Source organism: Salmo salar, unplaced genomic scaffold (assembly GCF_965601325.2).
Source record: "Salmo salar unplaced genomic scaffold, fSalSal1 ptg000005l, whole genome shotgun sequence".
NCBI classification, from domain to species: Eukaryota; Metazoa; Chordata; class Actinopteri; order Salmoniformes; family Salmonidae; genus Salmo; species Salmo salar.
This window is the reverse complement of record NW_027675309.1, coordinates 687,501-715,000: the sequence shown is the minus strand read 5'-3', so window position 1 is coordinate 715,000 and position 27,500 is coordinate 687,501. Positions and strand designations below refer to the sequence as shown.

The 27,500-nt window shown below is 40.1% G+C and overlaps 2 protein-coding genes and 1 long non-coding RNA gene across 3 annotated transcripts in view; all 3 read left to right on the top strand.

Annotated features, from left to right (window-relative positions):
• Nucleotides 1-1,340, top strand: part of LOC145865978 (NLR family CARD domain-containing protein 3-like) — a 2,457-nt gene extending 1,117 nt beyond the window's left edge. The window contains exons 1-2 of the mRNA XM_082970865.1: nt 1-851; nt 1,136-1,340. The exon at nt 1-851 is cut by the window's left edge and continues 1,117 nt beyond it. Of these exons, the coding sequence (XP_082826991.1) occupies nt 1-851; nt 1,136-1,325 (1,041 nt within the window). The 3' untranslated portion in view covers nt 1,326-1,340. The remainder of the gene's footprint in view (nt 852-1,135) is intronic.
• LOC123735945 (uncharacterized) overlaps nt 1-27,500 on the top strand; it is a 284,243-nt gene that overhangs the window by 9,512 nt on the left and 247,231 nt on the right. The gene's annotated exons all lie outside the window — the stretch shown is intronic.
• Nucleotides 25,896-27,500, top strand: part of LOC145865963 (neoverrucotoxin subunit beta-like) — a 3,521-nt gene continuing 1,916 nt past the window's right edge. Inside the window, exons 1-4 of the mRNA XM_082970855.1 lie at nt 25,896-25,918; nt 26,081-26,254; nt 26,480-26,526; nt 26,761-27,307. Of these exons, the coding sequence (XP_082826981.1) occupies nt 25,896-25,918; nt 26,081-26,254; nt 26,480-26,526; nt 26,761-27,307 (791 nt within the window). The remainder of the gene's footprint in view (nt 25,919-26,080; nt 26,255-26,479; nt 26,527-26,760; nt 27,308-27,500) is intronic.

The following is a 27,500-nucleotide window of genomic DNA, read 5'->3' as shown; positions in this document are numbered from 1 at the left end:
CTTGTGGTGTTTCATACCAAACAGAAGGATGAAAAGTATCTTGGGAAAGAAGAGACAGGTCCACACTGGAATAAAGAGAGCATTCTGTCACTGGGAAAACTGGCTTTTCAACAGCTTGTGAATGGCAATCTGATTTTCTATGAAGAAGACCTGAAAGAGGCTGGCATTGATGTCAATGAAGCCTCAGTGTACTCAGGATTGTGCACACAGATCTTTAAAGAGGAATGTGGGCTGTACCAGGACAAGGTGTACTGCTTTGTTCATCTGAGCATTCAGGAGTTTCTGGCTGCTGTGTATGTGTTCCTCTCATTCATCAACAACAATGAGAATCTAATGGACAAACAGCAAACAAAGTCCAGTATCTTTTCTCTGCTGTACAGAGACAAGTCTGAAGTTACTGTCTACAAGAGTGCTGTGGATAAAGCCTTACAAAGTGAGACAGGAAACCTGGACCTTTTCCTCCGATTCCTTCTGGGACTCTCACTGGAGTCCAATCAGAAGCACTTACGAGGTCTACTGACAAAGACAAGAAGCAGCTCACAGAGCCATGAAGACACAGTGAACTACATCAAGGAGAAGATCAGGGAGAATCCCTCTCCAGAGAGGAGCATCAATCTGTTCCACTGTCTGAATGAACTGAATGACCATTCTCTAGTGGAGGAGATCCAATTCTACCTGAGATCAGGAAGTCTCTCAGAAGAAGAACTGTCACCTGCACAGTGGTCAGCTCTGGTCTTTGTGTTGCTGACTTCAGAAAAGGAGCTGGATGTGTTTGACCTGAAGAAATTCTCCAGATCAGAGAAAGGTCTTCTGAGGCTGCTGCCAGTGGTCAAAGCCTCCAGAGCTGCTCTGTGAGTACATAAAATGACATATAAGAACTAATCATCAGGCAGAAATATTCAGTTTAGGAAAAATGTGTATTATAATATGTATATAATATTATATTGAAAAACATATAGAAAAAATGCATTGATTTTGACAATAGTATAACAATATAACCATACAATTCAAGGAGATGGGAGATGAATCTATATGTTGTTTGGGAATATGAAGCAAATGCATCTACCATTGTCCTTCTACACTACTGGTGTTAAATTAACAGTGTGTTTGTGAAGTCATGATGATCTCGTTGCAGGCTGTCAGGCTGTGGAGTCACAGAGAAAGGCTGTTCTTCTCTGGTCTCAGCTCTGGAGTCAAACCACTCACACCTGAGAGAGCTGGACCTGAGTAACAATGACCTGAAGGATTCAGGAGTGGAGCTGCTCTCTGCTGTACTGGAGGATCCACACTGCAGACTGGAGACTCTGAGGTCAGTATTCCTGTAGTTGGTCAACAAGTGATAACTGTTCACCAGATCCACATGTGTTTACCAGACACACATAGTCCACACCATATGTGTTTGGACAGTGAAGCTTACAGTTTTACATTTGGTGCTATGCTCCAGCATGTTGGATTTGAGATCAAATGTTTCATATTAGTTGACAGTACAGAATGTCACCTTTTATTTGAGACTATTCGTATCTGTTTTACCGTTTACAAATGAAAGCATTTTATGTATCTAGTTCTCCCATTTTATGTATGTACAGTGGCTTGCAAAATAATTCACCCCCATGGCATTTTTCCTTTTTGTTTGCCTTACAACCTGGAATTAAAATAGATTTTTGGGGGTTTGTATCATTTCATTTACAAAACATGCCTACCACTTTGAAGATACAAAATATTTTAATTGTGAAACAAACAAGAAATAAGAAAAAAAAGAGAACTTGACCGTGCTTAACTATTCACTCCCCCAAAGTCAATACTTTGTAGAGCCACCTTTTGCAGCTATTACAGCTGCTACTCTCTTGGGGAATGTCTCCATAAGCTTGGCACATCTAGCCACTGGGATTTTCGCCCATTTTTCAAGGCAAAACTGCTCCAGCTCCTTCAAGTTGGATGGGTTCCGCTGGTGTACAGCAATCTGTAAGTCATACCACAGATTCTCAATTGGATTGAGGTCTGGGCTTTGACTAGGCCATTACAAAACAGTTACATGTGTCCCCTTAAACCACTCGAGTGTTGCTTTAGCAGTCTTACATCTCTGGAAGACTGAAACAGCTTTCCCTCAAGCATTTCCCTGTATCTAGCACCATCCATCATTCCTTCAATTCTGACCAGTTTCCCAGTCCCTGCCGATGAAAAACAAACCCACAGCATGATGCTGCCACCACCATGCTTCACTGTGGGGATGCGGTTCTCGGGGTGATGCGAGGTGTTGGGTTTGCACCAGACATAGCGTTTTCCTTGATGGCCAAAAAGCTCAATTTTAGTCTCATCTAACCAGAGTACCTTCTTCCATATGTTTGGGGAGTCTGCCACATGCCTTTTGGTGAACACCAAATGTGTTTGCTTATTTTTTTTCTTCAAGCAATGGCTTTTTTTCTGGCCACTCTTCCGTAAAGCCCAGCTCTGTGGAGTGTACGGCTTAAAGTGGTCCTATGGATAGATACTCCAATCTCCGCTGTGGAGCTTTGCAGCTCCTTCAGGGTTATCTTTGGCCTCTTTGTTGCCTCTGATTAATGCCCTCCTTGCCTGGTCTGTGAGTTTTGGTGGGCGGCCCTCTCTTGGCAGGTTTGTTTTGGTGCCATATTCTTTCCATTTTTTAATAACGGATTTAATGGTGCTCCGTGGGATGTTAAGAGTTTCATATATTTTTTTATAGCCCAACCCTGATCTGTACTTCTCCACAACTCTGTCCCTGACCTGTTTGGAGAGCTCCTTGGTCTTCATGGTGCCGCTTGCTTGATGGTGCCCCTTGCTTAGTGGTGTTGTAGACTCTGGGGCCTTTCAGAACAGGTGTATATATACTGAGATCATATGACAGATCATGTGACACTTAGATTGCACACATGTGGAGTTTATTTAACTAATGATGTGACTTCTGAAGGTAATTGGTTGCACCAGATATTATTTATGGGCTTCATAGCAAAGGGGGTGAATACATATGCACGCACCACTTTTCTGTTTTTAACTTTATTTTTTAAACAAGTCATTTTTTTTATTTCTCTTGAACAATTTGGACTATTTTGTGTTTGTCCATTACATGAAATCCAAATAAAATCAATTTAAATTACAGGTTGTAACAAAATGGGAAAAACGCCAAGGGGGATGAATACTTTTGCAAGGCACTGTAGTTCTACCATTTGAAGAAGTCTTAATTATTTGGACAAATTCACTTATATTGTATTAACCTCTTACATCTAGACGTTCCGCTAGCCGAACACCTGCTCCAATATCCAATGATAGGCGTGGCGCGAATTACAAATTCCTCAAAAATACAAAAACTTCAATTTTTCTAACATATGACTATTTCACAGCATTTTAAAGATAAGACTCTCCTTTATCTAACCACACTGTCCGATTTCAAAAAGGCTTTACAACGAAAGCAAAACATTAGATTATGTCAGCAGAGTACCAAGCCAGAAATAATCAGACACCCATTTTTCAAGCTAGCATATAATGTCACAAAAACCCAGAACACAGCTAAATGCAGCACTAACCTTTGATGATCTTCATCAGATGACAACCCTAGGACATTATGTTATACAATACATGCATGTTTTGTTCAATCAAGTTCATATTTATATCAAAAACCAGCTTTTTACATTAGCATGTGACGTTCAGAACTAGCATACCCCCCGCAAACCTCCGGCGAATTCACTAAGAATTTACTAAATTACTCACGATAAACGTTCACAAAAAGCCTAACAATTATTTTAAGAATTATAGATACAGAACTCCTCTATGCACTCGATATATCCGATTTTAAAATAGCTTTTTGGTGAAAGCATATTTTGCAATATTCTAAGTACATAGCCCAGGCATCACGGGCTAGCTATTAAGACACCCGGCAAGTTTAGCACTCACCAATATCAGGTTTACTATTATAAAAGTTTGATTACCTTTTGTTGTCTTCGTCAGAATGCACTCCCAGGACTGCTACTTCAATAACAAATGTTGGTTTGGTCCAAAATAATCCATCGTTATATCCGAATAGCGGCGTTTTGTTCGTGCGTCCCAGACACTATCTGAAATGGTAAATCAGGATCGCGCGCATGGCGCGATTCGTGACAAAAAAATTCTAAATATTCCATTACCGTACTTTGAAGCATGTCAACCGCTGTTTAAAATCAATTTTTATGCCATTTTTCTCGTAAAAAAGCGATAATATTCCGACCGGGAATCTCCTTTTAGCTAAACAGAGGAAAGTAAACAAAGCTTTCGGTCGACGCGGGCACGAGCCTGAGTCTCACAGTACTGTAACCAGCCACTACCCAAACGCGCTACTTTCAGCCAGAGCCTGCAAAGCCACGATTCAGCTTTTTACCGCCTTCTGAGACCCTATGGCAGCCGTAGGAAGTGTCACGGGACAGCTAAGATCCTCACTCTTCAATAAACAGAGACAAGAAGAACGACACCTTGTCAGACAGGCCACTTCCTGCCTGAAACCTTGTCAGGTTTTTGCCTGCCAAATGAGTTGTGTTATACTCACAGACACCATTCAAACAGTTTTAGAAACTTTAGGGTGTTTTCTATCCATATGTAATAAGTATATGCATATTCTAGTTACTGGGTAGGAGTGGTAACCAGATTAAATCGGGTACGTTTTTTATCCAGCCGTGAAAATACTGCCCCCTAGCCATAACAGGTTAATTTACTGTATTCTGATCCTAGATCTGTGCCTAATGACCTCTACAATGGCAGAACTGTACAGTACATTGCTACTACTTTATTCTAAAACCTATACAACTATTGAAACAACTTTAACCCAACACCTAGAAACCTCGTCAAGCTGTTCGGATCTCTTGATGTAACAGCTAATGTGTTAGGTTAACAGTTGCTTTACCCAGGTTTAAGTCCAGGTCAGGGCAACCCCCCCCCCCCCCCCCCCCCCCACTACATTTTGTTGGCCAGTAATAAACTAACCAAGAGTTTTAAGATGCAGCCATGAGTGACAATCCCTGTTGGAGAATCTGGATTTCCTGTTTATTCTGATTCTGGAAATCTTCCCACTGGGATTTCTAAAAAACCTGTTGATAAATAATGTTTTTGGACAGAGGCACTGCAAGTGTTGACAACAAATCTTACATTATCTCATTATATACATAGAGGTGACCTTGGTAACACTTGATAATAACTATCAACGTAAAAACCTTTTAACGATTTATAAACTCTTAACAACTATATTGTAAACATTTCTAAACATTTAGAAGAATGTATAAGCATTACCAGCCTACCATTCCATAAGAATTTACAACATTTATAGTCATTTATTATAATACATTTAAGCCTACTAGAAAGTGTGTGCCCTCAGGCCTGGAGGGAAGAAAAAGTCATTCCGCTACTTAAGAATAGCAAATCCCCCTTTTCAGGCTCAAAAGGCCGACCAATCAGCCTGTTACCAACCCTTTCAGAACTTTTGGAAAAAAATTGTGTTTGACCAGGTACAATTCTATTTTACAGTAAACTAATTGACAACAGACTTTCAGTACGCTTACAGGGAAGAACATTCAATAAGCACAGCACTTACAGAAATTACTGATTGGCTGAGAGAAATTGATGATAGAAAGATTGTAGGGGCTGTTTTGTTAGACTTCAGTATGGCTTTTGACATTATCGATCATAGTCTGCTGTTGGAAAAACATAAGTGTTACGGCTTTACACCGCCTTCTATATCGTGGATAAAGAGTTACCTGTCTAACAGAACACAAAGGGTGTTCTTTTATTGAAGCCTCTAGAACACAATCCTGGTAGAATCAGGAATTCTAGGCCTCTTACTTTTTAAAATGTTTACTAATGACATCAAATCAAATGTTATTTGTCACACATTACAACAGGTAGACCTTACAGTGAAATTCTTACTTACAAGACCTAACCAACAATGCTGTTTAAACATTTTTTATAAAAAAATACCTACAAAAAAATATGAATAAGAAATAAAAGTAATAAATAATTAAAGAGCAGCAGTAAAATAACAATAGCTAGACTATATACAGGGGGTACCGGTACAGAGTCAATGTGCGGGGGCACCGGCTAAACCAGCTTCACCTCGAATGCTTTTCCAAAAGTCTTGAAGGAGTTCCCACATATGCTGAGCACTTGTTGGCTGCTTTTCCTTCACTATGCGGTCCAACTCATCCCAAACCATGTAAATTGGGTTGAGGTCGGGTGATTGTGGAGGCCAGGTCATCGGATGCAGCACTCTGTCACTTTCCTTCTTGGTCAAATAGCCTTTACACAGCCTGGAGGTGTGTTGGGTCATTGTCCTGTTGAAAAACAAATGATAGTTCCACTAAGTGCAAACCAGATTGGATGGCGTATCACTGCAGAATGCTCCGCAGCAAAGGTATTTCTGGGTTTTCCTTTCCTGTGGCGGTCCTCATGAGAGCCAGTTTCATCATAGCGCTTGATATTTATTGCAACTGCACTTGATGAAACTTTTCAAAGTTCTTGAAATGTTCCACATTGACTGACCTTCATGGCTTAGACGTTCCGCTAGCCGTTACGGATGTTTCAACAACATCCGGTGAAATTGCAGAGCGCGAAATTCAAATCAAATTATTAGAAATATTTAACTTTCATAGAATCACAAGTGCAATACACCAAATTAAAGCTTAACTTCTTAATCCAGCCACCGTGTCAGATTTCAAAAAGGCTTTACGGCGAAAGCAAACCATGCTTTATGCCATTTATCTGAGGACAGCACCCCATCATACAAACACATGAAAATCATATTTCAACCAAGCAGGTGCGACACGAAAGTCAGAAATAACGATATAATTCATGCCATACCTTTGAAGACCTTCTGTTGGCACTCCAATATGTCCCAGAAACATCACAAATGGTCCTTTTGTTCAGTAAACTCCTTTTTTATATCCCCAAAATGTCCATGTAGCGGTCTTCGTCGTCCTCAGATGAAGGGGAAGAGAAATCAGACCAAAATGCAGCGTGGTAAGTGTTCGTCATTTTTAATGATAAAACTGAACACTAACTCCGACAAGCAAAAGAAAAAACAAAAGAACAACCGAACAGTTCCGTCAGGTGCAAAAATACTAAACAGAAAATATCTACCCACAAAATCCAAAGGAAAAACAGGCTGCCTAAGTATGACTCCCAATCAGCAACAACGATATACAGCTGTTCCTGATTGAGAGTCATACCTGGCCAAAACAAAGAAATCCCAAACATAGAAACACGGACATAGAATGCCCACCCAAATCACATCCTGACCAAACCTAAATAGAGACATAAAAAGGCTCTCTCAGGTCAGGGCGTGACAGTCCATTTATTTTACGAGTTTGATTCAGAAATTCACCGGTTCCTACTCGCCCAACATGACTACAAATGATCTAATAAGTTACCTGTAAACTTGGTCCAAACATTTCAAACAACTTTCCTAATCCATCCTTAGTTATCCTAAAACCTAAATAATCTATAAAATTTAAGACGGAATATACTGTGTTCAGTAGCGGATGAAATCAATGTGGAGCGCGTGACCTGGAGCGCACACCAAGCAAAAGAGTACACTTGGCTTGACACTCATTCTTAACAGCCGTACTTCATTTCTCAAAGGAAAAACATCAACCAATTTCTAAAGACTGTTGACATCTAGTGGAAGCCATAAGAACTGCAACCAGGTGCCTCATACATCTAGATTCCCATAGAAAACAATAGAAAACACAGCCACCTCAACAACAAAAACATTCCTGGATGGTTTGCCCTCGGGGTTTCGCTTGCCAAATAAGTTTTATCCAAATCTTCCAATTATATGCATATCCTAACTTCTGGGCCTAAGTAGCAGGCAGTTTATTTTGGGCACACTTCTCATCCAGACGTGAAAATACTGCCCCCAATCCCAAAGAGGTTTCAAAGTAATGATGGACTGTCATTTCTCTTTGCTTATTTGAACTGTTCTTGCCATACTGTGGACTTGGTCTTTTACCAAATAGGACTATCTTCTGTATACTACCCCTACCTTGTCACAACACAAGTGATTGGCTCAAACACATTAAGAAGGAAATAAATTCCTCAAATGAACTTTTAACAAAACAAGCCTGTTAACTGAAATGCATTCCAGGTGACTATCTCATGAAGCTGTTTGAGAGAATGCCAAGAGTGTGCAAAGCTGTCATCAACGCAAAAGTTCTAAAACTTGTTTTACAAGTTTTTTGGTTACTACATGATTCCATATGTGTTATTTCATAGTAGAAAATAGTAAACCCTTGAATGAGTAGGCGTGTCCAAACTTTTGACTTGTACTGTATGCTCTTTCTGTCACCAATGTCCCTTACAGCCTGTTTGAGTTCAGTGAGTACCATTCATTTTCACTGCCGGCTTATCCATTTGTCCACAGGAAGCTTATCTTTAACCCAAACGACAGATGGAAGCCTCTAATATGATATGTCTCAATTCCTCTTTTCCTCATGTGACCTTGTATTCAAACACACTAATTCAAAATACTAAGACACCACATTATTAAAGTGCTATCTGAAAGCCACTAATAACATATTACATTAACAAATCTCTAGTAACCCATTATACTCAACATACATTGTTACTTCATCACATCTCTTGTAACCCATTATAATATTCATATAGTATATTCGGTAATAGTTATTTTATATCTTCACATCACGCAGAATCCCTATACAACGTTAAAAACTCAGCTCACAGAATTGGTTGGGGTATTCATTCATACTCGCACCTTTTTCAAACCGGTGGACGGAACTGGTTGGGGTTTTCATTCAGATAGGCACCTCTTTCACACCGGGGCTAGTCCCCTGACAGCTCTCATTCACTCAGTACAAATAATATCTCTTATTATCCAAATTTCAATCTCTTTTTATCCAAATTTCAACCTTTGTTGAACTTCAGCTTACCAATTATTTTCCAAATATCAATATGTTATTATCCACCTTTCAATCTCTCAATTTCCAAATTTCAAACATATTAACCTGTCATTTCAACACTCACACAACTGTCAAATCAACATTCACTTAGTACTATTCCCCAACACACTCAGTAATCCTCCCTGGTTAATCCTTATGCATCTTCAACTATTATCTTGTCGTTACCTTCTTCTGCAGTTCCTCGATAGTCTCTATAGTCTCTATAGTATCTATAGTCTCAATAGTCAATATAGACATAAATGCTTAAGTCTCTGTGGTTGCCATAGTAGCTATAGTCCCTATTTAAAAATAAAAAAAATGCACCTTTATTTAACCAGGTAGGCAAGTTGAGAACAAGTTCTCATTTACAATTGCGACCTGGCCAAGATAAAGCAAAGCAGTTCGACACATACAACAACACAGAGTTACACATGGAGTAAAAAAACATACAGTCAATAATACAGTAGAAAAATAAGTCTATATACAATGTGAGCAAATGAGGTGAGATAAGGGAGGTAAAGGCAAAAAAGGCCATGGAGGGAAAGTAAATACAATATAGCAAGTAAAACACTGGAATGGTAGATATGCAGTGGAAGAAAGTGCAGAGTAGAAATAGAAATAATGGGGTGCAAAGGAGCAAAATAAATAAATAAATAAATACAGTAGGGGAAGAGGTAGTTCTATGGGCTAAATTATAGATGGGCTATGTACAGGTGCAGTGATCTGTGAGCTGCTTTGACAGCTGGTGCTTAACCTGTTGGGGTAGGGGGCAGTATTTTCACGGCCGGATAAAAAACCAACCCGATTTAAACTGGTTACTACTTTTTTCCAGAAATGAGAATATGCATATAATTAGTATATTTGGATAGAAAACACTCTAAAGTTTCTAAAACTGTTTGAATGGTGTCTGTGAGTATAACAGAACTCATATGGCAGGCCAAAAACCTGAAGATTTCAAGCAGGAAGTGGCCTGTCTGATTATTTGTGGTCCAACTGTTGCATCTCTATCAAAAATACAGTATCTTTGGGGTTACGTGACACATTCTAAGGCTTCCATTGGCTCTCGGAAGGCGCCAGAAAGTGGATTGGGGCATCTGCTGTCTCTGGGCAAGGTTCAGGAGCTCTGTTTGTGAGTGGTCAGCCTAGTGGCTCAGAGCCTGGAGATGCGCGGTCACAAGAGACCACCATGTTTTTCTTTCTCTATTTGAATGAATACAAAGTTGTCCGGTTGGAATATTATCGCTTTTTTACGAGAAAAATCACATAAAAATTGATTTTAAACAGCGTTTGACATGCTTCTAAGTACGGTAAAGGAACATTTTCAATTTTTTTGTCACGAAATGCACCCCGCGTCACCGTTTGGATAGTTACCTGAACGCACAAACAAAACTGAGCTATTTGAATATAACTATGGATTATTTGGAACCAAAACAATATTTGTTGTTGAAGTAGAAGTCCTGGGAGTGCATTCTAACGAAGAACAGCAAAGGTAATCAATTTTTTTTTATAGTAATTCTGAGTTTACTGAGCCTCGACGTTGGTGAGTGTCTGAATAGCTAGCCATGATGGCCGAGCTATGTACTCAGAATATTGCAAAATGTGCTTTTGCCGAAAAGCTATTTTAAAATCTGACATCGCGATTGGATAAAGGAGTTTTGTATCTATAATTCTTAAAATAATTGTTATGTATTTTGTGAACGTTTATGCTGAGTAATTTAGTAAAATCACCGGAAGTTTTCAGTGTGTATGCTAGTTCTGAACATCACATGCTTATGTAAAAAGCTGGTTTTTGATATAAATATGAACTTGATTGAACAAAACATGCATGTATTGTATAACATAATGTCCTAGGAGTGTCATCTGAAGAAGATTATCAAAGGTTAGTGCTGCATTTACCTGTGGTTTGGTTTTTTGTGACATATATGCTTGCTTTGAAAATGGCTGTGTGATTATTTCTGGCTGGGTACTCTCCTGACATAATCTAATGTGTTGCTTTCGCTGTAAAGCCTTTTTGAAATTGGATAATGTGGTTGGATTAACGAGAGTCTTATCTTTCAAATGGTGTAAAATAGGCATATGTTTGAGAAATTGAAGTTATAGCATATTTAAGGTTTTGTATTTCGCGCCACGGTATACCACTGGCTGTTGAATAGAGTGGCACGTCCCACGTTTCCCATAAAAGTTAAAGCTAGTGAGGGAGATAAGTGTTTCCAGTTTCAGAGATTTTTGTAGTTCGTTCCAGTCATTGGCAGCAGAGAATTGGAAGGAGAGACAGCCAAAGGAGGAATTGGCTTTCGGGGTGACCAGAGAGATATACCTGCTGGAGCGCGTGCTACAGGTGGGTGCTGCTATGGTGACCAGTGAGCGGAGATAAGAGGGGACTTTACCTAGCAGGGTCTTGTAGATGACCTGGAGCCAGTGGGTTTGGCAACGAGTATGAAGCGAGGGCCAGCCGACTAGAGCATACAGGTCGCAATGGTGGGTGGCATAAGGTGATTTGGTAACAAAACGGATGGCACTGGGATAGACTGCATCCAGTGTGCTGAGTAGAGTATTGGAAGCTATTTTGTAGATGACATCACCGAAGTCGAGGATCGGCAGGATAGTCAGTTTTACTAGAGTAAGTTTGGCAGCGTGAGTGAAGGAGGCTTTGTTGCGAAATAGAAAGCCGATTCTAGATTTGATTTTGGATTGGAGATGTTTAATATGAGTCTGGAAGGAGAGTTTACAGTCTAACCAGACACCTAGGTATTTGTAGTTGTCCACATATTCTAGGTCAGAACCGTCCAGGGTGGTGATGCTAGTCGGGCGGGCGGGTGCGGGCAGCAAAAGGTTGAAAAGCATGCATTTGATTTTACTAGCATTTAAGAGCAGTTGGAGGCCACAGAAGGAGTGTTGTACGGCATTGAAGCTCGTTTGGAGGTTAGTTAGCACAGTGTCCAAGGAAGGGCCAGAAGTATACAGAATGGTGTCGTCTGCGTAGAGGTGGATCAAGGAATCTCCCGCAGCAAGAGCGACATCATTGATATATACAGAGAAAAGAGTCGGCCCGAGAATTGAACCCTGTGGTACCCCCATAGAGACTGCCAGAGGTCCGGACAACATGCCCTCCAATTTGACACACTGAACTCTGTCTGCAAAGTAGTTGGTGAACCAGGCGAGGCAGTCGTTAGAAAAACCAAGGCTATTCAGTCTGCCGATAAGAATACGGTGATTGACAGAGTCGAAAGCCTTGGCCAGGTCGATGAAGACGGCTGCACAGTACTGTCTTTTATAGATGGCAGTTATGATATCATTTAGTATCTTGAGCGTGGCTGAGGTGGACCCGTGACCGGCTCGGAAACCAGATTGCACAGCGGAGAAGATACGTTGGGATTCGAAATGGTCAGTGATCTGTTTATTAACTTTGCTTTCAAAGACTTTGGATAGGCAGGGCAGGATGGAAATAGGTCTGTAACAGTTTGGTATAGGGTGTCACCCCTTTTAAAGAGGGGGATGACCGTGGCAGCTTTCCAATCTTTAGGGATCTCGGATGATACAAAAGAGAGGTTGAACAGACTGGTAATAGGGGTTGCAACAATGGCAGCGGATAGTTTTAGAAAGAGAGGGTCCAGATTGTCTAGCCCAGCTAATTTGTACGGGTCCAGGTTTTGCAGCTCTTTCAGAACATCTGCTATCTGGATTTGGGTGAAGGAGAAGCTGGGGAGGCTTGGGTGAGTAGCTGCGGGGGGGGGGGCGGAGCTGTTGGCCAGGGTTGGGGTAGCCAGGAGAAAGGCATGGCCAGTCGTTGAGAAATGCTTGTTGAAATTTTCGATTATCATGGATTTATCGGTGGTGACCGTGTTACCTAGCCTCAGTGCAGTGGGCAGCTGGGAGGAGGTGCTCTTGTTCTCCATGGACTTTACAGTGTCCCAAAACTTTTTGGAGTTAGAGCTTCAGGATGCAAATTTCTGCTTAAATCTGGCAAGTTGATTGCGTTCAAGAGATGTAAATCTATAATTCTTTATATGACAATATAATATCTTACCAATGTTTTCTAATTTTAATTATTTAATTTTGTGGTGCTGACTTGACTGCCGGTTATTGGAGGGAAACGATTTCCTGAACATCAACGCCATAGTAAACCGCTGTTTTTGGATATAAATATCAACTTGATAGAACTAAAAATGCATGTATTGTCTAACATAATGTCCTAGGAGTGTCATCTGATGGAGATTGTCAAAGGTTAGTGCATCATTTTAGCTGGTTTTATGGTTTTGGTGACGCCTGTCTTTGAATTGACAAAACATTACACACAGCTATTGTCAATGTACTCTCCTAACATAATATAACTTTATGCTTTCGCCGTAAAACCTTTTTGAAATCGGACAACGTGGTTAGATTAAAGTAGTCATAAGTTTAGTAGTTGTACCATATTCCATGCCTGCAGTGATTACATCAAGCTTGTGATTCTACTAACTTGTTGAATTCATTTGCAGTTTGTTTTGATTGTATTTTAGTTAATGTTTTTCCTAATAGAAACTGATTGGTGAATAATATCCTGTCATTTTGGAGTCACTTTACTTGTATTGTCAGTAAGAATAAGAATGAATCGAGAATGATGAGGAATGAGAAAGTTACAGAGGCACAAGGATCATACCCCCTCTGTTATTGGTAATGGTGAGAGGTTAGCATGTTTTGTTGTAGCCTCTGTTATTGGTAATGGTGAGAGGTTAGCATGTTTTGTTGTAGCCTCTGTTATTGGTAGTGGTGAGAGGTTAGCATGTTTTGTTGTAGCCTCTGTAATTGGTAATGGTGAGACGTTAGCTGTTTTGTTGTAGCCTCTGTTATTGGTAATGGTGAGAGGTTAGCATGTTTTGTTGTAGTCTCTGTTATTGGTAATGGTGAGAGGTTAGCATGTTTTGTTGTAGCCTCTGTTATTGGTAATGGTGAGAGGTTAGCATGTTTTGTTGTAGCCTCTGTTATTGGTAGTGGTGAGAGGTTAGCATGTTTTGTTGTAGCCTCTGTAATTGGTAATGGTGAGATGTTAGCTGTTTTGTTGTAGCCTCTGTTATTGGTAATGGTGAGAGGTTAGCATGTTTTGTTGTAGCCTCTGTTATTGGTAATGTGAGAGGTTAGCACGTTTTGTTGTAGCCTCTCTTATTGGTAATGGTGAGAGGTTAGTATGTTTTGTTGTAGCCTCTGTTATTGGTAATGGTGAGAGGTTAGCATGTTTTGTTGTATCCTCTGTTATTGGTAATGGGGAGAGGTTAGCATGTTTTGTTGTAGCCTCTGTTATTGGTAATGGTGAGAGGTTAGCATGTTTTGTTGTAGCCTCTGCTATTGGTAATGGTGAGAGGTTAGCATGTTTTGTTGTAGCCTCTGCTATTGGTAATGGTGAGAGGTTAGCATGTTTTGTTGTATCCTCTGTTATTGGTAATGGTGAGAGGTTAGCATGTTTTGTTGTAGCCTCTGTTATTGGTAATGGTGAGAGGTTAGCATGTTTTGTTGTGGCCTCTGTAACTTTCTCACTCATTCTGATTCATGATTCATTCATGATTTTTCTTAATCATGGCATCATCAGAATTTAATTTTTAATCGTCAATCACATACAGTTGAAGTCGGAAGTGTACATACACTTAGGTTGGAGTCATTAAAACGTGTTTTTGAACCTCTCCACAAATTTCTTGTTAACAAACTATATAGTTTTGGCAAGTCGGTTAGGACATCTACTTTGTGCATGACACAAGTAATTTTTGAAACAATTGATTACAGACAGATTATTTCACTTATAATTCACTGTATCACAATTCCAGTGGGTCAGAAGTTTACATACACTAAGTTGACTGTGCCTTTAAACAGCTTGGAAAATTCCAGAAAATTATGTCATGGCTTTAGAAGCATCTGATAGACTAATTGACATAATTTGGATGTATTTCAAGGCCTACCTTCAAACTCAGTGCCTCTTTGCTTGACATCATGGGAAAATGAAAAGGAATCAGCCAAAATCTCAGAGAAAAAAAATTGTAGACCTCCACAAGTCTGCTTCATCCTTGGGAGCAATTTCCAAACGCCTGAAGGTAACACGTTCAATCAATAGTACGCAAGTCTAAACACCATGGGACCACACAGCCATCATACCATCCCAACTGTGAAGCACGGCGGTGGCAGCATCATGTTGTGGGGGTGCTTTGATGCAGGAGGGACTGGCTCACTTCACAAAATAGATGGCATCATGAGGCAGGAAAATTGTGGATATATTGAAGCAACATCTTGAGACATCAGTCAGGAAGTTAAAGCTTGGTCACAAATGGGTCTTCCAAATGGACAATGACCCCAAGCATACTTCCAAAGTTGTGGCAAAATGGATTAAGGACAACAAAGTCAAGGTATTGGAGTGGCCATCACAAAAGCCTGACCTCAATCCTATAGAAAATGTGTGGCCAGAATTAAAAAGCGTGTGCGAGCAAGAGGCCTACAAACCTGACTCAGTTACACCAGCTCTGTCAGGAGGAATGGGCCAAAATTCACCCAACTTATTGTGGGAAGCTTGTAGAAGGCTACCCGAAACGTTTAACCCAAGTTAAACCATTTAAAGGCAATACTACCAAATACTAATTGAGTGTATGTAAACTTCTGACCCACTGGGAATGTGATGAAAGAAATAAAAGCTGAAATAAATCATTCTCTCTACTATTATTCTGACATTTCACATTCTTAAAATAAAGTGGTGATCCTAACTGACCTAAGACAGGGGACTTTTACTAGGATTAAATGTCAGGAATTGTAAAAATGGAGTTTAAATGCATTTGGCTAAGGTATATGTAAACTTCTGACTTCAACTGTATGTATTAAAATATCCTCAAATAAAAGGTGACATTATATACTGTCACCTCATATGAAACATTTGATGTGAAATCCAAAATGTTGGAGTATAGAGCCACATTTAAAATGTTATCTTCACTGTCAAAATAGATATGGTGTGGACTGTATGCTCAATACAATCTAAATCTGATACCTCACTGTCTGTCTTTTGACTGATACTGCTTTTAAACTGGTCTGGTCAGTCTACTCAAATATTTGTACTATACATGTTTCTATCTGCAGGCAAAACTTTGATAATTTGTCATTTTTAATGATGATAGATTCATTTACGAATAGATATGAAAGGTTTCAGGACACTGATATCTGAATATGTTGAAAAATTATACTGCCACTATTTTCACCACCAAAGCATAGCAGTGTGATTTTAATATGATTTGACTCTTTGCAGGCTGTCAGGCTGTGGAGTCACAGAGGAAGGCTGTGATTCTCTGGTCTCAGCTCTGAGGTCAAACCCCTCACACCTGAGAGAGCTGGACCTGAGTAACAATGACCTGAAGGATTCAGGCGTGAAGCTGGTCTCTGCTGGACTGGGGAATCCCCACTGTAAACTGGAGACTCTGAGGTCAGTATTCCTGTAGTTGGTCAACAAGTAATAACTGTTCACCAGATCCACATGTGTTTACCAGACACACATAGTCCACACCATATGTGTTTGGACAGTGAAGCTTGCAGTTTTAAATGTGGTGCTATGCACCAGCATTTTGGATTTGACTTAGAATGTTTCATATTAGGTGACAGTACAGAATGTCACCTTTTATTTGAGGGTATTTTCATACATAGCTGTGTTACTGTTAAGAAAGGAAAGCACTTTATGTATTTAGTTCTCCCATTTGAAAAAGTTGTACATATTCGGACAAATTTACTTATATTGTATTAAAGTAGTCATAAGTTTAGTAGTTGTACCATATTCCATGCCTGCAGTGATTACATTAAGCTTGTGATTCTACTAACTTGTTGAATTCATTTTGCAGTTTGTCTTGGTTGTGTTTTGGATGATGTTTTTCCTAATAGAAACTGATTGGTGAATAATGTCCTGTCATTTTGGAGTCACTTCACTTGTATTGTCAGTAAGAATAGAATATGTTTCTGAACACTAATACATTCATGTGGATGCTACCATGATTATGAATAATCATGAATGAATCATTAATGATGATGAATGAGAAATTTACAGAGGCACAAAGATCAGACCCCCTCTGTTATTGGTGTTATTCTGTATACTTCTGGCCCTTCTTTGGACACTGTGTTAACTAACCTCCAGACGAGCTTCAATGCCATACAACTCTCCTTCCGTGGCCTCCAACTGCTCTTAAATACAAGTAAAACTATATGCATGCTCTTCAACCGATCGCTGCCTGCACCTGCCCGCCTGTCCAGCATCACTACTCTGGATGGTTCTGACTTAGAATATGTGGACAACTACAAATACCTGGGTGTCTGGTTAGACTGTAAACTCTCCTTCCAGACTCACTATAAGCATCTCCAATCCAAAGTTAAATCTAGAATTGGCTTCCTATTTCGCAACATAGCATCCTTCACTCATGCTGCCAAACATACCCTCGTAAAACTGACCATCCTACCGATCCTCGACTTCGGCGATGTCATTTACAAAATAGCCTCCAATACCCTACTCAATAAATTGGATGCAGTCTATCACAGTGCCATCCGTTTTGTCACCTAAGCCCCATATACAGTGGGGGAAAAAAGTATTTGATCCCCTGCTGATTTTGTACGTTTGTCCACTGACAAAGAAAGGATCAGTCTATAATTTTAATGGTTTATTTGAACAGTGAGAGACAGAATAACAACAAAAACATCCAGAAAAACTAATGTCAGAAATGTTATAAATTGATTAGCATTTTAATGAGGGAAATAAGTATTTGACCCCCTCTCAATCAGAAAGATTTCTGGCTCCCAGGTGTCTATTATACAGGTAACGAGCTGAGATTAGGAGCACACTCTTAAAGGGAGTGCTCCTAACCGCAACTTGTTACCTGTAAAAAAGACACCTGTCCACAGAAGCAATCAATCAATCAGATTCCAAACTCTCCACCATGGCCAAGACCAAAGAGCTCTCCAAGGATGTCAGGGACAAGATTGTAGACCTACACAAGGCTGGAATGGGCTACACGACCATCGCCAAGCAGCTTGGTAAGAAGGTGACAACATATGGTGCGATTATTCGCAAATGGAAGAAACACAAAAGAACTGTCAATATCCCTCGGCCTGGGGCTCCATGCAAGATCTCACCTCATGGAGTTGCAATGATCATGAGAACGGTGAGGAATCAGCCCAGAACTCCACGGGAGTATCTTGTCAATGATCTCAAGGCAGCTGGGACCATAGTCACCAAGAAAACAAATGGTAACACACTACGCCGTGAAGGACTGAAATCCTACAGCGCCCGCAAGGTCCTCCTGCTCAAGAATACATATACATGCCCGTCTGAAGTTTGCCAATGAATATCTGAATGATTCAGAGGACAACTGGGTGAAAATGTTGTGGTCAGATGAGACCAAAATGGAGCTCTTTGACATCAAGTCAACTCGCCGTGTTTGGAGGAGGAGGATTGCTGCCTATGACCCCAAGAACACCATCTCCACCGTCAAACATGGAGGTGGAAACATTATGCTTTGGGGGTGTTTTTCTGCTAAGGGGACAGGACAACTTCACTGCATCAAAGGGACGAAGGACGGGGCCATGTACCGTCAAATCTTGGGTGAGAACCTCCTTCCCTCAGCCAGGGCATTGAAAATGGGTTGTGGATGGGTATTCCAGCATGACGATGACCCAAAACACATGGCCAAGGCAACAAAGGAGTGGCTCAAGAAGAAGCACATTAAGGTCCTGGAGTGGCCTAGCCAGTCTCCAGACCTTAATCCCATAGAAAATCTGTGGAGGGAGCTGAAGGTTCGAGTTGCCAAACGTCAGTCTCGAAACCTTAATGACTTGGAGGAGATCTGCAAAGAGGAGTGGGAAAAAATCCCTCCTGAGATGTGTGCAAACCTGGTGGCCAACTACAAGAAACGTCTGACCTCTGATTGCCAACAAGGGTTTTGCCACCAAGTACTAAGTCATGTTTTGCAGAGGGGTCAAATACTTATTTCCCTCATTAAAATGCAAATCAATATACAACATTTTTGACATGCGTTTTTCTTGATTTTTTTTGCTGTTATTCTGTCTCTCACTGTTCAAATAAACCTACCATTAAAATTATAGACTGATCATTTCTTTGTCAGTGGGCAAAGGTAGAAAATCAGCAGGGGATCAAATACTTTTTCCCCCCACTGTACTACCCATCACTGCGACCTGTACGCTCTCGTTGTCTGGCCCTCGCTTCATACTCGTCGCCAAACCCACTGGCTCCAGGTCATCTACAAGACCCTGCTAGGTAAAGAAAGTCCCCCCTCATCTCCGCTCACTGGTCACCATAGCAGCACCCACCCGTAGCACGCGCTCCAGCAGGTATATCTCCCTGGTCACCCCCAAAGCAAATTCCTCCTTCGGCCACCTCTTCTTCCAGTTCTCTGCTGCCAATGACTGGAACGAACTACAAAAATCACTAAAACTGGAAACACTTATCTCCCTCACTAGCTTTAAGCACCAGCTGTCAGAGCAGCTCACAGATTACTGCACCTGTACATAGCCCATCTATAATTTAGCCCAACTACTTCTTCCCCTACTGTATTTATTTATTTAGCTCCTTTGCTCCCCATTATTTCTACTTTGCACTTTCTTCCACTGCATATCTTCCATTCCAGTGTTTTACTTGCTATATTGTATTTACTTTGCCACCATGGCCTTTTTTTGCCTTTACCTCCCTTATTTCACTTCATTTGCTCACATTGTATATAGACTTATTTTTCTACTGTATTATTGACTGTATGTTTGTGTAATACCCTTGTTTGAACCAAGTATTGAGTTTATTTGTTATAATTAATTGGTATTATATTTAAAAGATGATTGAATTGCTCCTAAACTGTAATGTTGTTAATGCATTATGCTTTTTGAAGAAATATTTATTTAATGTATAAGTGAATAGTTTGTTTTACTTTGAAGTTTACGTTTTGACCAATAAGGTCGCTTGTTAAGTTGTGGCCAATGGGAGTTGACCTGGTTAACGGGAGGGAAAAAGACGTTGATGAAAGGATGGACGTTTTACCTCAGGACGGTTGGTGAAGAAAAATTATAAAAGAAGACGACAGAACTACAACAAAACCCATAGCTACTAAGACATGAAGGGAAATACATATTTTATTTAATAAAAGAGTTGTTATAATTTAGTTAAAACTTAGTAAAGACTGAAGCTACCGACTCGTTGTGGAGGTATTAGCCAGCTAGAGGTTAGCCTAGCATCGTGTGACACCGGGAGATAATTGCTTGGGAAGTTTAACGAGTTCGTGTTGCCATGGGGATATCGGTTACTAAGGAGTACTGTCTGCATGGGTAGCTGTGTTGCCATGGACTTTGTGAGGAAACCTGCATGGAACTGCCATACTTCGCTGAGGGAATATCTACCAATTCGTGAGTAACCACAATGTGAGGTGCTTAATTTGGACACGGGTTGTGCACGACTCATTGGGGTTTATTATTATTATTTTTTTCTTTTGATGTTGTGTCTGAACATGTATTTGTGTTTGAAAATGTTTTAATACACATATGGAACATTATGTATGTTGCCTTGGTGGAGTCATTAATTGTTTCAATTTAATGCATGGGATGGTTTATCCTGATTCAATAACAGAAACCTATAATCATTTCATCTGAAGTTAATACCCTATTGTCATAACCCTAGAAAGTTTACAATAGGAATTCTTATTGGAGATGTCCTTCTCACCTAACATCCCATGCTGCTGAGATACTCTACATATGTTAATATTGTGAGAGTCATATTCAAGCCTGGTGAGAGGGTTACATTTGTTTAACTCCATGTGTTACTCTGTGTTGTTATATGTGTCGAACTGCTTTGCTTTATCTTGGCCAGGTCGTAATTGTAAATGAGAACTTGTTCTCAACTTGCCTACCTGGTTAAATAAACGTGAAATAAATAAATAAATTGGTAATGATGAGAGGTTAGCATGTTTTGTTGTAGCCTCTGTTATTGGTAATGGTGAGAGGTTAGCATGTTTTGTTGTAGCCTCTGTTATTGGTAATGGTGAGAGGTTAGCATGTTTTGTTGTATCCTCTGTTATTGGTAATGGTGAGAGGTAAGCATGTTTTGTTGTAGTCTCTGTTATTGGTAATGGTGAGAGGTTAGCATGTTTTGTTGTAGCCTCTGTTATTGGTAATGGTGAGAGGTTAGCATGTTTTGTTGTAGCCTCTGTTATTGGTAATGGTGAGAGGTTAGCATGTTTTGTTGTATCCTCTGTTATTGGTAATGGTGAGAGGTTAGCTTGTTTTGTTGTAGCCTCTGTTATTGGTAATGGTGAGAGGTTAGCATGTGTTGTTGTAGCCTCTGTTATTGGTAATGGTGAGAGGTTAGCATGTTTTGTTGTATCCTCTGTTATTGGTAATGGTGAGAGGTTAGCTTGTTTTGTTGTAGCCTCTGTTATTGGTAATGGTGAGAGGTTAGCTTGTTTTGTTGTAGCCTCTGTTATTGGTAATGGTGAGAGGTTAGCATGTTTTGTTGTAGCCTCTGTTATTGGTAATGGTGAGAGGTTAGCATGTTTTGTTGTAGCCTCTGTTATTGGTAATGGTGAGAGGTTAGCTTGTTTTGTTGTAGCCTCTGTTATTGGTAATGGTGAGAGGTTAGCATGTTTTGTTGTAGCCTCTGTTATTGGTAATGGTGAGAGGTTAGCATGTTTTGTTGTAGCCTCTGTTATTGGTAATGGTGAGAGGTTAGCATGTTTTGTTGTAGCCTCTGTTATTGGTAATGGTGAGAGGTTAGCATGTTTTGTTGTAGCCTCTTATTGGTAATGGTGAGAGGTTAGCATGTTTTGTTGTAGCCTCTGTTATTGGTAATGGTAAGAGGTTAGCATGTTTTGTTGTAGCCTCTGTTATTGGCAATGGTGAGAGGTTAGCATGTTTTGTTGTATCCTCTGTTATTAGTAATGGTGAGAGGTTAGCATGTTTTGTTGTAGCCTCTGTTATTGGTAATGGTGAGAGGTTAGCATGTTTTGTTGTAGCCTCTGTTATTGGTAATGGTGAGAGGTTAGCATGTTTTGTTGTAGCCTCTGTTATTGGTAATGGTGAGAGGTTAGCATGTTTTGTTGTAGCCTCTGTTATTGGTAATGGTGAGAGGTTAGCATGTTTTGTTGTAGCCTCTGTTATTGGTAATGGTGAGAGGTTAGCTTGTTTTGTTGTAGCCTCTGTTATTGGTAATGGTGAGAGGTTAGCATGTGTTGTTGTAGCCTCTGTTATTGGTAATGGTGAGAGGTTAGCATGTGTTGTTGTAGCCTCTGTTATTGGTAATGGTGAGAGGTTAGCATGTTTTGTTGTAGCCTCTGTTATTGGTAATGGTGAGAGGTTAGCATGTTTTGTTGTAGCCTCTGTTATTGGTAATGGTGAGAGGTTAGCATGTTTTGTTGTAGCCTCTGTTATTGGTAATGGTGAGAGGTTAGCTTGTTTTGTTGTAGCCTCTGTTATTGGTAATGGTGAGAGGTTAGCATGTTTTGTTGTATCCTCTGTTATTGGTAATGGTGAGAGGTTAGCATGTTTTGTTGTAGCCTCTGTTATTGGTAATGGTGAGAGGTTAGCATGTTTTGTTGTAGCCTCTGTTATTGGTAATGGTGAGAGGTTAGCATGTTTTGTTGTATCCTCTGTTATTGGTAATGGTGAGAGGTTAGCATGTTTTGTTGTAGCCTCTGTTATTGGTAATGGTGAGAGGTTAGCTTGATGTAGTCATTGCAGTCAAAGAATATGGAACCAAATAGTAAACTTTTGACTAATTTAATACACTATGAGTGAATTGGTCAGGAAACATATGACTTCTTTAACCTCTCTAGGGCAGGTGGCACCAAATCGTCCCACCTACGTAACAGCCAGTGTAATCCTGTGGCGCGTTATTCAAAAACCTCAAAAATGCAAAAACTTCAATTTCTCAAACATATGACTATTTTACACCATTTTAAAGACAAGACTCTCGTTAATCTAACCACACTGTCCGATTTCAAAAAGGCTTTACAACGAAAGCAAAACATTAGATTATGTCAGCAGAGTACCCACCCAGAAATAATCAGACACCCATTTTTCAAGCTAGCATATAATGTCACATAAACCCAAACCACAGCTAAATGCAGCACTAACCTTTGATGATCTTCATCAGATGACAAACCTAGGACATTATGTTATACAATACATGCATGTTTTGTTCAATCAAGTTCATATTTATATCAAAAAACAGCTTTTTACATTAGCATGTGACTAGCATGTGACTAGCATTCCCACCGAACACTGCCGGTGAATTTACTAAATTACTCACGATAAACGTTCACAAAAAGCACAACAATTATTTTAAGAATTATAGATACACAACTCCTCTATGCACTCGATATGTCCAACTTTAAAATAGCTTTTCGGTGAAAGCACATTTTGCAATATTCTCAGTAGATAGCCCGGCATCACAGGGCTAGCTATTTAGACACCCGCAAGTTTAGCACTCACCAAAGTCAGATTTACTATAAGAAAAATGTTATTACCTTTGCTGTCTTCGTCAGAATGCACTCCCAGGACTTCTACTTCAATAACAAATGTTGGTTTGGTTCAAAATAATCCATAGTTATATCCAAACAGCGGCGTTTTGTTCGTGCGTTCAAGACACTATCCGAAAGGGTAAAGAAGGGTGACGAGCATGGCGCAATTCGTGACAAAGAAATTCTAAATATTCCATTACCGTACTTCGAAGCATGTCAACCGCTGTTTAAAATCAATTTTTATGCCATTTTTCTCATAAGAAAGCGATAATATTCCGACCGGGAATCTGCGTTTAGGTAAAAAGAAGAAAGAAAATAAAGCATGGGGTCGACTCGGGCACGCGCCTAAGCCCATTGTCCTCTGATCGGCCATTTGCCAAAAGCGATAATGTGTTTCAGCCAGAGGCTGCCTCGATATCGTTCAGCTTTTTCCCAGGCTCTGAGAGCGTATGGGAGCCGTAGGAAGTGTCACGTTAGAGCAAAGATCCTCAGTCTTCAATAAAAAGAGCCAAGATGAAACACAACTTGTCAGACAGGCCACTTCCTGCATGGAATCTTCTCAGGTTTTGGCCTGCCATTTGAGTTCTGTTATACACAGACACCATTCAAACAGTTTTAGAAACTTTAGGGTGTTTTCTATCCAAAGCCAATAATTATATGCATATTCTAGTTACTGGGCAGGAGTAGTAACCAGATTAAATCGGGTACGTTTTTATCCGGCCGTGTCAATACTGCCCCCTAGCCCTAACAGGTATAGGGGGACTAGATAGATAAAGTGCTTTTATTTTTCTAAATGGTGAAACAGATATGTATGAAAATATCCTCATATAAAAGGTGACATTATATACTGTCACCTCATATGAAACATTTGATCTGAAATCCAAAATGTTGGAGTTTAGAGCCACATTTAACCTCTATGGGCAAGCGTCCCACCCCTGGTACACCCTATCAACAACAGGTGAAATATCAAGAACGCCAAATTTGAAAACAATTAAATGTCATAATTCAAATTTCTCAAACATACAACTATCTTACACCCTTTGAAAGATAAACATCTCCTTAATCTAACCACGTTGTCCGATTTCAAAAAGGCTTTACGGCGAAAGCATAAAGTTAAATTATGTTAGGAGAGTACATTGAAAATAGCTGTGTGTAATGTTTTGTCAATTCAAAGACAGGCGTCACCAAAAGCAGAAAACCAGCTAAAATGATGCACTAACCTTTGACAATCTCCATCAGATGACACTCCTAGGACATTATGTTAGACAATACATGCATTTTTTGTTCTATCATGTTCATATTTATATCCAAAAACAGCGTTTTACTATGGTGTTGATGTTGAGGAAATCTTTTCCCTCCAATAACCGCCAGTCAATCAGCACAACAAATTAAATAATTACTATTCGAAAACATTGGTAAAATATTATATTGTCATTCAAAGAATTATAGATTTACATCTCTTGAACGCAACCGGATTGCCAGATTTAAAAATAACCTTACTGGGAAATCACACTTTGCAATAATCTGAGCACTGCGCCCAGAAAAATACGCTTTGCGATACAGACTAACCGCCATGTTGGAGAGATCTAAAATCGAAAATACTATGTAAATAATCCATTACCTTTGATTCTCTTCATCAGATGTCACTTCCAGGAATCCCAGGTCCATAACAAATGTAGTTTTGTTCGAAAAAGCTCATTATTTATGTCCAAAAAGCTCTGTGTCGTTAGCACATGAACTAAGCCCGCTGGACTTTTCTTCATGAAAGACGTGAAAAAAAATATTTACGTTCGTTCAAACATGTCAAACGTTGTATAGCATAAATCATTAGTGCCTTTTTCAACCAGAACATGAATAAAATTGAAGGCGGACGAATGCATTCTCTTTTAAAACGTATTGGAACGAGGGTACCCAACATGAACTCGCGCGCCAGAGTCTAATCGGCCATCACCGTTCCAAGGCTCTTGTTCGGTCAGATCTCACAGTAAAAGACTCAAAACACTTTGTAAAGGCTGGTGACATCTAGTGGAAACAATAGGAAGTGCCAAAAGATTAATAAGCCCCTGTGTGTTTCAATGGCATAGGCTTAAAGGTAATTCAACACATCAGGTATCCACTTCCTGTCAGAATTTGTCTCAGGGTTTTGACTGCCATATGAGTTCTGTTATACTTACAGACACCATTCAAACAGTTTATAAAAATTCAGAGTGTTTTCTATCCAAACCTGAACAATAATATGCATATTCTAGCTTCTGAGTTGGTGTAGGAGGCAGTTAAAAATGGGCACATATTTTTTTCAAAATTCTCAATACTGGCCCCTATCCCCAATTAAAATGTTATCTTCACTGTCAAAATAGATATGTTGTGGACTGTATACTCAATACAATCTAAATCTGATACCTCACTGTCTGTCTTTTGACTGATACTGCTTTTAAACTGGTCTGGTCAGTCTACTCAAATATTTGTACTATACATGTTTCTATCTGCAGGTAAAACGTGTGATCATTTGTAATTTATAATGATGATACATTAATTTCTGAATAGATATGGAAGGTTTCAGGACACTGATGTATCTGAATATGTTGAAGAAATATACTGCCACTATTTTCACCACCAAAGAATAGCAGTGTGGTTTTAATATGATTTGACTCTTTGCAGGCTGTCAGGCTGTCTAGTCACAGAGGAAGGCTGTGCTTCTCTGGTCTCAGCTCTGAGGTCAAACCCCTCACACCTGAGAGAGCTGGACCTGAGCTACAATCACCCAGGAGACTCAGGAGTCAGACTGCTCTCTGCTGGACTGGAGGATCCACACTGCAGACTGGAGAAACTCAAGTATGTAGAGGGTTTATGTCAATGTTCATATCAGACATGTTTGACTTTTCAGGCTAGTTAAGACAAACATTCTGACCACCACTTGGACAATGTTATATGCTGACTGTGTGTGTGTGTGTGTGTGTGTGTGTGTGTGTGTGTGTGTGTGTGTGTGTGTGTGTGTGTGTGTGTGTGAGTTCAGGTGTATCCCTCAATGACTGTCTGTTTTTCTGCTTACCGCTACAGTGTGGAACATGGTGGAGAGAACAGAATGAAACCTGGACTTAGAGAATGTGAGTGTTGACTGCTGGAACAATATGACTAAGAATAAGTCTTAATTCAAGTTAAGTCAAAGACCACCATCATTACTGACTTGGTCATATTAAATATCAGCTGTAGTTCTACAGAAGCAGAAATCAGGGACACCAACGTTTACAAAGAGTTCCTTTAACAATGTGTGTGTGTGTGTGTGTGTGTGTGTGTGAATGATGATGATTTCTAATATTTTGTCTGGTTTCATCCATCAGATGTCTGTGATCTCACACTGGACCTAAACACAGTAAACAGACTCCTCTCTCTGTCTGAGGAGAACAGAAAGGTGACATGGAGGACAGAGGAGCAGCCGTATCCTGATCACCCAGAGAGATTTGAGGACTGTGAACAGGTGCTGTGTAGAGAGGGTTTGACTGGGCGCTGTTACTGGGAGGTAGAGTGGAGTGGGATAATGGGGGCTGGTATAGGAGTGACATATAAAGGAATCAGCAGGAGAGGATGGGGTGATGACTGTTGTCTTGGATACAATGACAAGTCCTGGAGTCTGTTCTGCGATGACGACAGATACATTGCCTGGCATAATAATAATCCCACTACCATAGACGTCCCCTCCTCCAGCTGGTATAATAATAACTCCACTACCATAGACGTCCCCTCCTCCAGCTGGTATAATAATAACTCCACTACCATAGACGTCCCCTCCTCCAGCTGGTATAATAATAACTCCACTACCATAGACGTCCCCTCCTCCAGCTGGTATAATAATAACTCCACTACCATAGACGTCCCCTCCTCCAGCTGGTATAATAATAACTCCACTACCATAGACGTCCCCTCCTCCAGCTGGTATAATAATAACTCCACTACCATAGACGTCCCCTCCTCCAGCTGGTATAATAATAACTCCACTACCATAGACGTCCCCTCCTCCAGCTGGTATAATAATAACTCCACTACCATAGACGTCCCCTCCTCCAGCTGGTATAATAATAAC